General features: G+C 44.0%; 1 protein-coding gene across 2 annotated transcripts in view; it reads right to left on the bottom strand.

The window, feature by feature from the left end:
• Positions 1-1,812: 1,812 nt before the first annotated feature.
• LOC119276040 (callose synthase 7-like) overlaps positions 1,813-16,497 on the bottom strand; it is a 25,871-nt gene continuing 11,186 nt past the window's right edge. For both annotated transcript variants that reach the window (XM_037556994.1, XM_037556995.1), the window contains 23 exons: positions 16,385-16,471; positions 16,182-16,289; positions 15,984-16,075; positions 15,788-15,869; positions 15,542-15,702; positions 15,327-15,453; positions 15,128-15,231; positions 14,967-15,051; positions 14,714-14,865; positions 8,784-8,893; positions 8,570-8,692; positions 8,429-8,494; positions 8,129-8,315; positions 7,931-8,048; positions 7,416-7,538; positions 6,686-6,804; positions 6,507-6,590; positions 4,467-4,579; positions 4,164-4,393; positions 2,930-3,730; positions 2,777-2,827; positions 2,509-2,694; positions 1,813-2,316 (listed from right to left, as the gene is read on the bottom strand). In XM_037556994.1, coding sequence (XP_037412891.1) covers positions 2,077-2,316; positions 2,509-2,694; positions 2,777-2,827; positions 2,930-3,730; positions 4,164-4,393; positions 4,467-4,579; positions 6,507-6,590; positions 6,686-6,804; positions 7,416-7,538; positions 7,931-8,048; positions 8,129-8,315; positions 8,429-8,494; positions 8,570-8,692; positions 8,784-8,893; positions 14,714-14,865; positions 14,967-15,051; positions 15,128-15,231; positions 15,327-15,453; positions 15,542-15,702; positions 15,788-15,869; positions 15,984-16,075; positions 16,182-16,289; positions 16,385-16,471 — 3,549 coding nt within the window. In that variant the 3' untranslated portion in view covers positions 1,813-2,076. The remainder of the gene's footprint in view (positions 2,317-2,508; positions 2,695-2,776; positions 2,828-2,929; positions 3,731-4,163; positions 4,394-4,466; positions 4,580-6,506; positions 6,591-6,685; positions 6,805-7,415; positions 7,539-7,930; positions 8,049-8,128; positions 8,316-8,428; positions 8,495-8,569; positions 8,693-8,783; positions 8,894-14,713; positions 14,866-14,966; positions 15,052-15,127; positions 15,232-15,326; positions 15,454-15,541; positions 15,703-15,787; positions 15,870-15,983; positions 16,076-16,181; positions 16,290-16,384; positions 16,472-16,497) is intronic.

Below are 16,497 nucleotides of genomic sequence, written 5' to 3'. Positions count from 1 at the left end.
CCTGGCTCCGGCAACTTCTTCAGGAGCTACATCACGACGTGACTCGCGCTACATTGGTGTAGTGCGACAACGTCTCCGCCGTTTATCTCTCCGCCAACCCTGTTCATCATCGCCGCATGAAGCACATCGAGCTTGATATTCACTTCGTGCGTGAGCAGGTGGCTCTCGGGCATGTCCGTGCCCTGCACGTACCCACCGCACAACAGTTTGCCGATGTCGTGACGAAGGGGTTAGGCCAACTCCAACACACGACCCCAAACGGACGTCTGTTTCGTCCGCTTTTCGTACGTTTGGGGGTGGCAATGGGGTCGTGTCCGCCCGGGTTTCTGGATACGCCGGCCGTGCGCCCAATGCGCGGCCGCATTTCGGCCGCATACCTTTTTTACAAACACATCTCTTTATTTTCATCATTGATTTTTGATAAATGAAAGCACCGCACCAAATCTTGACTAGAATAACAAGACCAAAGAAAACAAGAACCACAAGAAGACATTTTAGAAGATATCCAACTTCCATAACTACTCCTGTAAGTTGGATTAGTGCCTTCTCGATGCATTCATAGTTGATTTGCGGAGGCTCGATCTTGGGTGCTTCTTTCTTCTTCGAGTCTAAAGAAATAGACGTTGCTTCCTCGCATCTAGTCTCATCTCTAGCCTCTATTCTAGCAACAAGTGCACGAACATCTACTAAATTGTGCTCTATCAATAGATAGATGTATTCTTCTTCCTAATACCAAAAGTTGCATCCATTCTACACAATAAAATTTGAGTGAGTACAACTAGTCGAATCCGAGAGCACAACCGAAGCTAAAGTAGCACATACCCCATCATTTGAGCACTTGACGAACACCCATCCGGGATGTTCCGGCGTTGTAGACACGCGGTGCAAGACCTTCCTTGGGCAGTCATCGCACTTTATGAGTGGCAACAATGCGCCGACGAGCCTTTGGGCCAGCATCGAGCCCGGCTGACTGTCGTTCGTGTATTTGCCGGCGAACCGCCGACGGGGTAGATCTGAGCGGCTAGAGGAGTCAGTACTTGCATGCGGCCTTGCCGGGGCCTTGCGGTCGGGTGCCCGGCCAGTCCATGGCACAGCGCGGCCTCCCGCAGCTGGGCGAGCTCAAGTCCGGCCGAATCCGCTCCAAATTCGACCACGGGTGCGCAAATCAGGTGGCCATGGTTGGGCAGCTCGAGGCGTCGAGGGAATGGCTGGGGACTGCGACAACGGTTGGGGCGAGCGCGCGGCCGAGCTGCACAACGGCGATGGCGGCGGCGACAAGGGACAAGAGGGGCGAGGGTGCGGCTGGAACGGGGAGGGATAGAAAAAGGGGGGTCTGCGTCCCCGACGGGCGGGCCAGGGGAGGACATGGGCAGGCACCACGCGCCGTCCACTTGTGTCCGTTCGGTCGCAAACTCGGCCCAAACTTGGGCCGGGAATGAGTCGAAAGCGGACATAAAACAAACGACGGTCCGTTTGCGGCCATACGTTGGAGGGCCTACTTTGTCCGTTTACCCCCAAACGGACACATGCAGACCATTTGGGGTCGTGCATTTGAGTTGGCCTTACCGACGACTACGTTCAAGGGGTTTCGGTCAAATCTATGTGCCACTAGTGACGTAGACGTATCAACTGCAGGAGGGTGTTGAGCATGGTTGTTATTGCATGTATATGTGGCGGCTAGGATCTCTTGTATTTACTTCCTAGCTTAGCGATATCTCCCAATCCTTTCCTTGTATAGCGGATACGGTCTGAGATCTCGCAGCCCATGCATGTACTCTATATATGCTATGGCATATGAGCAATACAATCATCAATGCAAATATTATCATTCCACACATACAGATGACCTGTTGCACAAAATAGTAGTAGTATGTAAATGGCGGCACAGAATGACAAAATATGCATATACTACTTTTATGAGCACCTTGGTTATATACCAACGCGTTGAAGTTAGTCCCCTAGCATGCCATATACTATTCTTTTAAGGGTCGATCACATCGTGGAGGAACCTACGCCCAAAAATCGATCATGACACATGAACCTGCAACATGTATCCCGCCTATGCGAATTCACTGGTCACTCGAACTCCCCAATGTCCTTCTGGCCGGCAAGGATCCTTGAGATCTGGAGGCCCCGGCTGAAGGCTTGGTTGAAGAGCAACCGTGTCTGGAACTCTGAGACGAAGGGAAACCACGACAAGAAGCCGATGGGAAGGAAGAGGACAAGACCCATGATGTTGTCGTATGCCCTCCCTAGCTCCATGATGGAGTCCCACAGCGTAGTCTTCTTAATCAGTGGAGCGCATGCCTGCCCAATCTGTGCACAAGAAACAATATAAATCACTCATAAGCTCAGTTTGCTTCTGTTCAATGAGCTTGCCAGTCAACTGCTCGAGAATTAAGCGGCTAAATGTTCGTTATCTGGTTCCGTGCTCATATGCAGGTAGGAATTCCATCTCTTTTAGAGCACTTCGCTATGCAAAAGTAGGTTAACAGAGGTTTTACCCACCAGAAGAATACACCAACCAGTTGGTAGGAACCCAAGAATACTAGCGAAGACATCTGAAATCGTGAGGCTGCATACAACAAATAGGACCGACATCACAGAGATAAAGCCAAGAAAGAGAAGGCCCTTCAGGATGCGGAACATAAGCTGCAAGTCTGTCCCAAATTTCTGCCGTCCTATTGAAACCATCTGAAGACAAGGTAGAGCATCCAGATGGTAAGGTTTTTAAGCATCGGAGGAAACTGGTCAAGACCAAAGGCCAAAGTGTTACCTTCAAAACTACTAGAACCGTCAGCATAACCAGCCATGACAATCCATAAACCTACAGGTCGATAGCAAATGGAAAGTACATTATGATACGCTGCAACTCTATGAACTAAATATTAAGCAAATAAGGCAGCACAACATATGTAGTGAAAAGTACCAGGATGCTTGTGCTGCGGCGTGCAATGTTGAGATGATACACTATACCATACTGGTAGATCAAGAAACGAAGAGAGAGGAGGATTTCCAAGACAAGAGCACGAATGCTGGTTTTCCTGAGGTGCTCCTGCTCACCTATCCACCAAGCCTCCCAGCTTTGATCCACGGACATACCGATACCCCCACGGTTACCCATCCATTTCCTCCAATCTGTCCAGTCATCAACCGTCTTCTGCCACTCAAAGCATGACGGATTGAAGATAAATGGTGCAAATAGCCAAGATGCCACCAGGAACCATATGGAGAAGGTGACAAATAGGTACAGGCTCGTGCTGCGGTAGGATTTCCCATAGGCCAGATATACAACCAGAAGTATTAACAGCTCAAGTCCTTTAACAAAGTGGCTTCGGGAGTACATGCGATAATTATCAGCAAACTTAGCGTGGTACACAACAAATCCACGGCCTGTAGGTCTGTATTTAGCGCCACCATGGAGTATTGTTCGCCCATAGTAGTGTGTTTTGGTGCCAAGCTGGAATGTGAAGAACACAGAGGCCAACTGAAGCTGCATGATGATGAACTCTCCTAAAGCTGTGCGGAATCCCTTCTCTAAGCCAACTTCCATGACCATAGGGAGGACAAGCAACAACCCAAGCTGGAAAACAGACTGTGAAGCGAGTGCATTTTCAAGAGGCTTGATGTCCTCCTTAATACGTGGATCCAGCAAAATAGACTTTTCCAGACCACTCATGACGAGATATAACCTCCCATACAAAAATACATAGACTGTAAGTACAGTAACCTGGAAGAAGGAACTATGGATGTCAGTATCCCAAAATATGCAGAATGAGCACATTGTGTGTTTGACACCATGGCTAAACTATCAGTTAGGTTTATGAATAATAACTGAAGTCCTAAAAAGGGCCATTTTAGGAATATCCCATTAATGATACCAAATATTGTTGATTTTGTTGTAAAGGATGATATTGCTAATTACCAATTTAACATACTGGTCATGATGAAATAAATGGCTTGAACTTCGATCATCTCCACCTAATGCTCCCGTATTGTTTTATGGGATCTTTTTAATAATCTATAAAGAGCCCTCACAATTGGATTTTTTATCTAAATGTTTAGCATGGTTCTCTCATACGGCTCAATCATAAACGCATCAGAAACAAGGAAATAACATCAACATTTTTACACCTAGATATGTTCAGTTAATGTATTCTTACCATGCTACTGAAATAAAAGCCAACTGTAGTGAAGTAGAAAGACAGCATTCTATAGAAGTCAAATCTGCGTCCAAGACGATAGATGTCACGACTCAATGTTTGTTCACCATTTCCATTGGCAACCTTAGCTTCAAAGCTTGAAATTTGGTTCATCCCCACATCACGTCCTTTACCGACTTGCATATACTCATGATGTGTGATATTTCCTTCCCTCATTGTTGAATTAAAACCTAAGAAATTGTATTCAATAAATGCATGTTAGGTAAGGGATGGCTGAAACGTTCATAAGACATGTAGACTTACCTGAAAAGATATCTTCGCTTAAATTTATAGTCTTGGAAGCTTTACTTATGCCTCCCCTAGTAATATGGAAGAGTCTATCAAAAATATCAGGATGGCCATAATGGAACCGAACCCTGTGGTACATTACAATGGGTTAGACCGTTAGAGAGATACAAAGCCTCATAATCAAAAGAAAAATGGTGCATCTTACATACATGAAGATACAAACATCTCCATACTACTTAAAAAAAGAATAACATTCCTTTTTATCCAAGCCAGAGTGCTTCGTCCAACCTTACGTACGTTCGTACTGCCTCTTTCCATTTGATTTTTCCCTCCTATCTCTTGTTTTTTTCACGGGTGTTCCTTGAAAACCGTCTTAACTGTCCCACCTTTTATTGACTTACCAAATGAAATTATGTTTCCTTTGGTAAGCCAATAAGTTTTACCAAATAAGTGATTACAAAATAAGATCTAAAATTTACCTAGGTAGGCATATCATGGACAGGATTTCATAAGTGATTACTTCACTAGAATATTTATATCCCGTTGCAATGCACGGGCAATTATCTAGTGACCAAAAAAGTTTACTGATCCTTGCTTTGGACTGGAATATCACCAAAGAACTAGCCGTGGACAGGGGTGCGTGGAAGATAGCTATCACGTGCCAGAACCATGAGTTGGTTTCAAGATCTCATGTGTTTCAGCTCTAGCCTAATCCCAACTTGTTTCGGACTAAAGGCTTTGTTGTTATTGTTGCTATTGTTGCTGTTGCTGCTGCTGCTTTCATCTCATAATTCTGTTGGTTACCTTGGTGCATGGTACAGTTATCCACCATGGTCTGACATAGTACTGCAATGTAATGCCCTGACCAAACCCACCAGTTCCTGGCCGCTGCGCCTGGGATCTAGACTGACCACAAAGACCAACACTAGTCTTTCCTTCGCACTTTGTCCTCACTCATGCACACCCGGGATCAACTTCCTGGTTGGTCACCCATCCTCAAATTGCTCCCAACCAAGCACGCTTAACTTTGAGGTTCCTTTCGGATGGGGCTACCGGAAAAGAAGGTGCACCTTGTTGATATGAGTAGTCTATCATCCTATTAAGCCAGGATGTCACATGCAGCAACTTTTCAAACATCTTGAATTGCTCTTTTTCCTACCAACTAAACCATCATACTCCCTAAAATCATAATAGCCTAGTTAACAACATCTAGTGACTTATAGGTGCACCTTGTTGATATGAGTAGTCTATCATCCTATTAAGCCAGGATGTCACATGCAACAACTTTTCAAACATCTTGAATAGCTCTTTTTCCCACTAACTAAACCATCATACTCCCTAAAATAATAATAGCGTAGTTGACAACACCTAGTGACTTATTATTGGTTCCCAGAAGGACTGGGTGGGAAAAGATTCAAAAGTATCACTAGCTACATACAAGTGTCACTTTATGAAAACATGGTTTCAGGATAATCTTTTAGCAAAATAGCAATTAGTGGTTAGAGCAAAAGTACATTTTAGCTAAAAACTGACTGTAACGTCTTGATGCGACGTCGAGAGTCAATAAAATCTCCCTTAGTCGAAAAAAAGCTACAAACTGCCTGGAATTTGGATCGATATGGCCTTAAGAGGGTACCGTTTGCTCTTCTTTAGTCAAACAATAACTAATGGAACTTTAAATCTTTATATCAGACTTACGATCTCTAATTTTACATAAAAGATTCCAAAGTTCTTGCCTTCTTGGTAGCACATTATATTATTCGTACTAGACTACAACTGTATTTGACAGATTAGGAATTTAGTGTAGAGAATGTACGTAATTTAATCTATTTTATAAATATGAATTCCTCGTAAGACAAATCTATAATGTAATTTACTTTTATAATTTAATCTACAACTATAAGTCTTTTAGCACGAATTCCTCACAAGATAAATCTGAATAGATTACAAGTACATTCCCCATGGTCATCGGCCTCAAATAGATTCTCATTCTAACTAAAAGCATTGGATTAACAGCTAGTACGTGGAAATGACAATGAGAAGAGGATCACATACTTGAGAGGATTGGCCAAAACACGCTGTCCAATCGTAACAAAGCTGTTCTCTTGGTTTGACATAAACCAAGCAAGTGATGAAACACTAGATAGAAAGGAAAAAAAGTTACTTATATGGGGGGGGGATAGCATAAATGGCATGAACAAAAATTGGACAGAACTATGGATAGATGGATAGACCTTCCAGTAAAAATATGCTCCCGAAGACCTAATATAGTGGGCTTGCTCTTTCCATATTTGTCACTCCCGAACTCCTCCAGCACATTTCTCATTTTAAATGCCTCTTCAAGGTAATTATCCTAGAAGTAAAGGGGCAAAAGTTACCACTAATTTATTACCCATTGTCCTGTTACTCTAAAAATATGCAGGAACAGTTAGGAACTTTAGGTTATTTTCAACTGGTTCCACATAGTTCCTCTATGACTCCTACATGAATATATTGACCAGCTGGTCTGCATTGCAGATTATCGTTGTTTCTCTTCAAATCTAACGCGGAATTGGTATCAGAACAAAAACATTGGGAAATACCACAACAGTGTATGCCGGCATGTCAACATGATTTTTAGTGTGTTTGGGCAGAGAAGAGTGTGTGCCAGCAAATGAGCACGATTCAGTAGTACAATTAGATAGGGACTGTTTTGAGGTGTGTTTGGACAATGTCGACCAAGTGCAGTTTACCCAGTTTTGCCTCAAAATTTACTAATGGTTGACAAATCAGAGTGGTGAGGCCAAGGACGGCTGCCTCAAAATTTACTAATGGTTGACAAATCTGAGTGGTGAAGCCAAGGACGGATAGGAATGAACCAAATCACAGCAGCAGACCACACAAGCCTACATTATTGGCCTGGTTGACCTTCTTCGACAAGTTAAGCTGAATTGAACACGTGCACTGTGGAAATGGAAACTGTACCTGATTCATATCAATGGCCTGGAGTGCTTCTCCCCTGGTGAAAATTATGGCATGATTTTGATTTTCAGGTTTGCCCTCTCCAATATCTGTGGGTTTGCCAGGAAGCTTGATGCGGTAAATTTCCTAAATCAAGTTTACAGCACAAAGTATGAAACTATCACTGAACTAAAGATGCATATCCAAAAGATGGTGAGTGATGCTTTATGAGTTTATGAATGTGCACAGAAATAGGTGACCAAAAATTGATGAAAAGCTACTAACTTGTGCAGAGACTTCAAATACTTACATACAAGTGTAATTTCTACTTAAATAATACTCCCTCCGTCCCACAATGTAAGACGTTTTTTGACACTAGTCTAGTGTCAAAAAACGTCTTACATTATGGGACGGAGGGAGTATTATCTAAAAAAGGAACATAAAAAATGAAGTTTTCTACCTTTAGTTAGAGAAGCCAATGAAGCTTTTGATGGAAATGATGCTATGTGAAAACATTTATGTTTATATTCAGTAAGTACCTCATCATACTTTTCACCCACTCCTTTGACAAGAACAGAATAATAAGTCTTCTCTGTTGTTCCATTTTTGGTCGGAGCTTCTACCTCATCAATATAAGCAATCCGTAAGGACGGGTACCTGTGCATTTCAAATATCAGATGGATTGTAGTAACCTTACTATGATCTTCGTGGAAAGATGAATGCACTAGGTTTTGTACATTATCATGAGGTTAAGGATGTTCAGATAGCAAGCTTTATCTTTGAGATTCTTGGACACCTTTTGCATGCCATATACTTGACAAGACACAACATAGGTGAATTTGATATCAGCAATGGCAAGTGCCATATCTACAATGTTTCCACCCTCTTGATAGGATGTTGTTGTTCTCTGGCGGTCCAATTTAGCTGCAAAATACTGATGGAGTAAAACATATGCAGATTTGCAAAGAATGGGAAAGAATTCACAGGCAGATTTGCATAGGATGAAAAATATATGATGGAGAAAAAATTAATCTAACCAATATCAATTTTATCTTGAATACATTGAATCTCAAGCGCCCTCCTGTAGTACATCATTCCTCTCACTAGCACAGTAATAAAGAAAGTTAGAAAACTCGATAGATGTAGTTCATACAACATAAGAGAGTTAGTGACTTCACCAGTTCTGGTGAGCGTTTGTCCCCTATAAGATGCCCAGGGTGAGATCTCATCCATCCTTGATTTAAGGGACTCCTCATCCTTTGGTACAAATTTTATGCGCTCAAGACAATTCTTCCATTCATCTATTAGCATGCAATAGTTCATGATGAGCATTTGCTGACAGCAGAAGATAATTAACATTCACAATTATTAGATAAATGAATATACGAGTACCTGGATATATTTTCCGTAAATAGAACAGGATAGAAATCCCATCCTCATTTTTTTTATGCAGATCTTCTGTCGAAAAGAGCACCTCCTCTTTGAAGTAAGGAGTTAGAACACTGATGTGAAAACAGAAATGTTTGTTAACTGGTATTCCAGCAAAAAATAATTGTAGGGCGCTTTGACCTACGTGCCAAGTGTTAAGGAGTATTAATATTAGTCTAGGAGTCCTTATTAGGCTATGTCTCTTTCCTTGTACCCTAAGTCTTGTGTAATATATATATATGCCCCTTGAGCTATGCAATAGAGAGAAGTTGCATCCATAACATGGTATCCTGAGCCCAAGATTAGGGATTTTTTTGGGTGTCACAACTCGCCCTCCTGATCAAATCTCGCGCTGCCATTGCTCTCTTGGCTGTTGTGATTTCCTCTCCCTCGCCGGCTGCTGCTACTGATGCGGAGCATCCTTCGGTCATCCCCATGGATCTACCATCGTCTCACCAAGCACCAAGAGGACCCATGACAAGAGCTAGAGCTAGAGCTCTTGAGACCGAGGTGATTTCTTTCCTTAGTGATATCTCATATGACCCTCTCGAGACATGGCTACTACCTAAGTCCGGAATGTTGTGCATGATTAGGTACCAAGAGGACCCTCCCGAGGATGCACATGAAGATGGTCAAGACCCCAAGTCCATGGAAGAAGAGAACCAACGGGAGAAGGCGAGAACAGCTTCCAGGCACCGGACATCCGGCCATGGCCCCAGACATCCGGCCCCTGGAGATCTTCCCCACAGCCAGGCGACTGCAGCAGAAGCTACAGGGCCCGGACATCCGGCCCTCCTCACCGGAATTCCGGCCTCCAGCCCGGACATCCGGACACGGCGTCCAAGGAGCACAAAAGGTTGCCCCATCAGCCCGGACATGACCGTCGCCCCGGACATCCGGCGCCTCCCGAAGCCCCGGACATCCGGTCCAGCCGCCCGGACATCCGGCCCCGTCTAACCAGAGAGCAGCACGGCCGTCTACACCAGCCCGGACATCCGCTCCTTCAGCCCGGACATCCGGCCCCGCACGAGCCACCGGACATCCGGCCCGACGCCCGGACATCCGGCCTTCCCTGTCTGCGAACAGTGTAAGGGCCGAGGCCCAAGTACCCCCTTCGCCCCTAGACTATATATACTCCATCCCCACCTACGTTTTAGGGTTAGCATTGGTTTAGCTCATTTGAGATAGAGTATTGCTCATCCGTACCGGATCTACTCCTCGTGAGGGACCGCACCTCTTCGGAGAAGATCCACCCGGATTCAAGGCCTCCATCCGGAGAAGACAATCAAGACCTCCTCACGGAGAAGAACGGTTACTCTTGTATTGTCCCTTGTTGACTTTGGATCTCATGTTACTTTGTGCCTCGATGCACTTGTGTGATCAATTTCGTGTCGGTTGAGTGTTTCTCTCTATGTTTTAAAGGCGTCCCTAAGGCGACGCCTAGGCGACGCCTAGGCGTCGAAGCGCTCCCCCTCCGCTTTGGAAAATCGACCGCTTTGGGCGCCTAGGCGTCCAAAGCGCCCGCCTAGGCGTCGCCTAGGCGCCAAAGCGCCCCCCCTCCCTAAGGCGGTAAGGCGTCGCCTTAAAAACATAGGTTTCTCTTGTTTTCCCCTCGTGATTTCCCTCGTGTTCTTCCGTGCGTTCTTCGTGTTCCTCGTAGGGATCCTCTCCAAGCGTGAAAGATCGGCCCCTAGGGTTCCGCCCTACATCAGCTACTTTGGCCAGCTGCTGCTTTGCCCGCTGCCTGTCATCTCAATCTGGTGCGTGGCTGATTGATTTGGTGATCCGTGCTCGATCTGGTGCTGGTGTGCAGCCGCCCCCTGCAGGTCTTCAATCGGCACCTCAAGGTCTCCAACAGCCGCTCGATCGCTCTCCCGCAGCACGATCTCGACGCCACAAGTGGGTATGTATTTATTAATGGAGGCAGCGCAGTGCATGGAGGTCTTGTAAACAGATCATATTGACAAGGTCAACCATGGAAGCAGAACTTACTGCTTTAGACACAGCCACTGCTGAAGCAGAATGGCTGCGTGACTCTTGATAGACCTGCATCTGGTTGAAAAACCTGCACCGACTATTCTTATGGATTGTAACAGCCAAACAGTCATCGCTAAAGTGAACAATTCTAAGGATAATGGAAGTCATCAAGACACGTGAAGAGACGTTTGAAGTCTGTCAGGAAGTTGAGAAACTTCGGAGTAAGAACTGTTACATATATTCAAACAGACAAAAACCTGGCGGATCCCTTTTGATGCAGAGCATCCTATGGCATCACCATGTCAAGTGACACGTGCGACATCTACTTCATACATATAAAGGTGAATCATCTCCTTTACACATGTTCACTTGATCCCTTCTTGGATGGTATACTACTTGACCCTCCATCGTGCATGTATAGGTTTGAGCGGAGATTCACGGATGACGAGGAGTACAAGCGCAAAGGAATGACTACACCATCCGCGAAGGAAGCATGGAAGCGAAGACGGAGCTGCAGCGAGTTACAGCCACCAGACATCCCACTACCGGACGTCCGGTGCCTGAAGAAGAGAAGCCAGCGAGGAGCAGCCAAGTCGTGCTCCAGCGGCAGGACATCCGATGGAGTACCGGAAATCCAGTGCCACGCACCCGAGAAGAAACGGGCGGATTTCCGGTGCGTACTGGACATCCGGCGCCTCACGAGCCGTTGGACATATGGTACTTGCCTGCTCGCATGAGTGGGCCACGGGCCTCGTATCCATTCCTTCCGCGGTTCTGCCCCTCACTTATCCCTTCATGGCTTGTAATATAAATAGACCTCCCCCTCCTCATTTCTAGGGTTAGCTAAGATTAGAACAGACACCATAGAGCTTAGCTCATGTACCTCCCTTTGTGGGATCTATCCTCTCCTATGGAGATCAAGACCACCATGAGTGGAGAATCCTGAGGGATTGCAAGACCTCTGTATGAGAAGAACCATCTATGGTTGCAAGGCCTCTCGTGGAGAAGAAATGCTTCATAGAAGCATCAAGCCCTCCTTGTCCTAGGACTTAGGGAAGAACCCTATCTTGTTCCATCCACTCTTTGGATCATGGATCTATCTATGTGTGTCTTTATTTGCATCTATGTGTGTTGATTTGTATGTTTCCCTTCGTATTCTTCCTCAAATCCACCTCCAATTCGTAAAGATTGGGCCACATAGGGTCTCTACCCTACATCACCTTTACAAAGGGACAATCATAAAATGTGATAGATAGTGCATCGAGGGAGATGGGTAGACCCATAGATGTTACATCATAGTAGTAACCCAACCTTTGTGATCGGAGATCTCGTGAATTAGGACCTGGGAAGAACAAGCTATTGGTTAACAGAGGAGAGTAACATGTAACCCTCTCTATGTGAAGATGCAAAACTCTCAGAGCTGTAAAGCTCAAAGTTGTAAGGCAGGTTGGCAACATGCCTTAATGTGGTTCTATTAGCTATGATTAGCAAAGATGTTCTCCTAAAGAGCAGTCTTGAAAGAACGCACATATATGAGCCCCGTCTGTAAACGTCACAGTTTATGAGACTTGGGTGATCTCTAGTAACCTCACGAAGAGACCAGGTGTTTACCCTACTGTACATAGTCAAAAAAAAAAGAGACCAAGGAGTACGACGTATATGCTCCAAACCGCAAGATAGCCTACTGGCAGTCAAGTACTACACAAGTATCAAAAGATGTCTTACATTATGGGACAGAGGGAGTACTAGTTAAGACATTCAGTGAAACCCGTTCACACAAAACTTGCAATTCAAAGCATAATCCATTGTCAAGTTGCAGATGGATGTAGCTTAAAGCTCTAGGCAAAAGTTCAACTTAACACTGGTATATTAAACAAGTAGCGAGAAAAGACAAATCTCTAAATGGGTATTTGAGATCTGGTGGGGAATTGTTAGAAATAATGGGCTAGGCCCATGTTCAATTTCTGCAATCTCAAAGAGGCACATTAATAAAATGGCAAGTAGTGGTTCTAAAGCTTAGTGCCACCCCGCTAGTGGAGGAAGTGTTTGACCTCTTCATATTGTGGGTTCTCCCCACAACACTAAGTTGTGTGTTGAGGAGAGAAAGAGAAGACCACACGTGCACGCCCACCTCGCCTGGCCGGGCTGGGGTCGGGCCGGGACGGCACAGGCATGTGACATACGCGTGAATGGTCCGCCAAAATCGGGTCCGTGACCTTGCAGGGGCGCAGCTTCTTTTGCCGTTTTATTTTTTGATGTCTTGGCAGACAAGTTGATTGTTTCTTGTCCGGTAAGTATACAACTTAGAAACCAAGTCAGTTTGAGATCGTGATCGCGACACGATATTGTTGGAAATATGCCCTAGAGGCAATAATATTTGTATTATTATATTTCAATTTCATAATTAAGTTCATATTTCTATGCGATAATTGCATTGGTTCTTGAATATGAGATTAATAGTTGGAAATATGCCCTAGAGGCAATAATATTTGTATTATTATATTTCAATGTTCATAATTAAGTTTATATTTCTATGCTATAATTGCATTGGTTCTTGAATATGAAATTCAGAGGAAAACCCAATTGCATGTGTGGAACTGGAAACATAAACACCAAGATGATCCCTAGTCATGCATCTACGACTAGTTCATGTATTGATGATGATCTTGTTTTCCTGATCGTGAGCATTGTTATTGTAACAAGGATACGTTGTTACCGGAACGATGGTGTTGGATAGACCCCAACTTATGAATTACTGAGAGATGTTATCGTTGTTATGTTGTCAGTATTTTCATATAACTTGTTCATGATTACTAAGTTCCATAGACCATGCAAATATCATAATTCAACATGCTGGATGGTTAATTTGGTTACCGAACGTCACTCTGTAACTGGATATGTGAATAAAGGTGACTTACGTGTATACCTAAAAGGCTGAAACATATGTCTCGGTATCGATAGTTCAAGACTAGGATTTGCTCCTCTCACGATAAAGAGATCTATATATGGAAATTTTTGGGGGGTCTCAAAATGGGAGACATACGAAAAATCCGGGATTTTATTTGTGGAAGAAAATTGTGAAGAACCGTCATGAGATGACCACCCCCAGTGGGCCCCATAGGGCCCACATGAGGCGCCAACCCCCTAAGAAGGCCTAGGCCGAATCCTAATAGGGGTGGAGTCCTTCCCTCCTTCCACCAAGTGGAAAAGGAGGACTCCTCCTCTTGGGGGCGCCCCCTCCTCCCTGTCCACCTATATATATGTGTGGAGGACTCCCTCTTGCAACACACCAATCCAAAGGGGATCTCTCCCGCATAGTTCCACGTTCCCCCGGTCTAATTGGCCTAAGTGTTTAGGCTCCTAATTAGACGGGCAATAATCTCGATCTAATTGGTCTAACAGAATTAGACGAGAAGCGCTGCTAGACTTTCTCTCTCTCTCTAGTTTTCTCAGAGTTCTTCCTGCACGTCGAAGCTCTGCCGGCATACTACTTCGGAACGCGTAGATACCTCGGAGGGGTCATCTACTTCGACTCTCGTCTCGAAGAACTTTCTCGCCGGCTGGGAGGTGCAACCTAGCTGCGAGAAATCGTCGCGCTGCACTGACTCTTCACTGCTTCCGCTACTCTGCTCGTCGGTGAGTTTGATCGTTACAACCATCTTCATAGTGTTCCTGGGTGTGATCCAGTAGCATAATTTTTTGTCGTGTAGGACGTTCCCCTACAGCCGATGCATATTTTCGTACGTTCTCGTTTGACTTCAGACGTAAGACAAAATTTACAGGATATAAAAATGATGTTAAAATAGAGGGCCTTGTGCTATGCAGTAGAGATAAGTTGCATCCATAACACCAAGAACCAAAAAAGGGTTGGTGGAAGAATAAGGTGGAGGGCCAGCCACTAGAGTTGGGTTTCTTACCTGAAGGACATCATGCTGCGGACCTGTGGAGCCCTTGGCATTTTCATAAATAGTGAGTTTGCAAAGAAAGTGATCCTGCGCCGAGCTTCCAAGTTCGTTGGTACATAAATTGCTGATTCTTTCGTTGTCAGCAACAACTGAAGCCTAACACACTGCTAACACAGAAATCCCATGGTTAATGAGGACACTAGTACTTGTGAACTTACAGAAATGAATACTACCATTGAAATAAGTTGCTAAGAAGATAAATGACCTTCTCCCTCCAAGCTTCATCCTTTATTGAGTCCAGATTCAGATTTGCAAACAGTTGATTGTCTCTATTTTCATCCTTCAAAATACTGGGATTTGAAAGAAAGTTGGTTGTCAAAAAGAATTCCTGAAGGCGCACATCTCAGCAATCAGCATAGATCTTACCCTTGTCCATTCTTCATAATATCCTGTGTAATGATTTCCATTGTATCTTGTAATAGATTGGCAATCTGTGTTTTTATTGTTGTGTCATGCTCCTCTTCAGTTTTCTGTAAAACAAGTAAAACAGTTTTTAGAGTGTTGAAATGGAAATATCATATAAAAATATCTTGCTAAGAAATCTAAGAACAGTAGCTATCAGTACCAATAATAGAGTTAGCAGCTTATCAAACTTAGCACTTAGCTGAGGAAGTTCATCCAATCGGAATTCCCTCACAAGTGACTGACGTTCTATGCTATCTTCAAGACTTTCACGTATTCGATCAACAACTCTGTACCCATGAAGCAAATCAATAGTAACTGTAGTTAGCAACATAACCATATGGTAAATTAATTTTCTCAGAACACAATATGCCTTACTTCTTATCACTTGTTTCTGCCATAAGGCTGTACAGAATATTTAACAAAGTCTCATAGCACTCTATTACGGCATAAAAGGTGTATGGATCCTGGTTTATCCTCTTCCGTAGTTCTTCATCCCTTTTCTTGACGCTCTTTGCCATATCAAGTGCAATTGGAATCTAGAACATCGTAGCCATGAGCACTACAGTACTAGCTCAGGGAGAAAATCGAGTGCTTAACCTAGTGGATGATTAAAAAGTGTACCTTGCTAGCGAGAAGGAAAGGAGGCCATTGAAAAACGCTAGTGTCACCCGCAGATGATGGAACAATCAATAAATCTCTCTCCCTAGAAGCAAATGGAAAACAAATTTAGAACCATGTTAACAAAAAGAAAAGACTAACACCAACAGCCAAAGCATGTTATAACAAAAAGAAAAAGACGCCAGGACCAACAGCAAACCTATTGTTTATCAAGTCTTCATCTCGCAAAGAGATAATAAATGCATTCCATATGTCGGAGAACTTATCAATATGCAAATTTTTGTCCTCCTTCTGAAAAGAGTTTACACAAGGCATTCGAAGAGACAATACATCAGCTATTATACCAGCCAAAAAGTGACAGAAAAATGATTGGTAACAAAATTTAGTAATATTGGACCTCACGCTCACGTCTCTTTGGTTGACTACCATGTCTAGGTACAAGATGTTTACCAAACGCTGTTGGGATTGCCTCGAATCTTGATCTTAACATCCCAAGGGTTCGTATCTGCAGGAAGGTAAATATTCTGCAAGATTTATTTGCGGTAGCTACAGCCTCAACACTTCCAAAGGTAAAAAGGTAAGAATAGACATGCTACCAACCTCACCCAAGCGGCTGAAGGCACCATTTACTCCACCACATATTGTTGAAAAAATAGCATACCATATTTGCGTATCCATGAAGTACACCTATAGGAGGAAAAATGAGCAGCTTC

This window comes from Triticum dicoccoides, chromosome 3B, assembly GCF_002162155.2.
Source record: "Triticum dicoccoides isolate Atlit2015 ecotype Zavitan chromosome 3B, WEW_v2.0, whole genome shotgun sequence".
Lineage (NCBI taxonomy): Eukaryota > Viridiplantae > Streptophyta > Magnoliopsida > Poales > Poaceae > Triticum > Triticum dicoccoides.
This window is presented reverse-complemented; position numbering and strand designations above follow the sequence as displayed.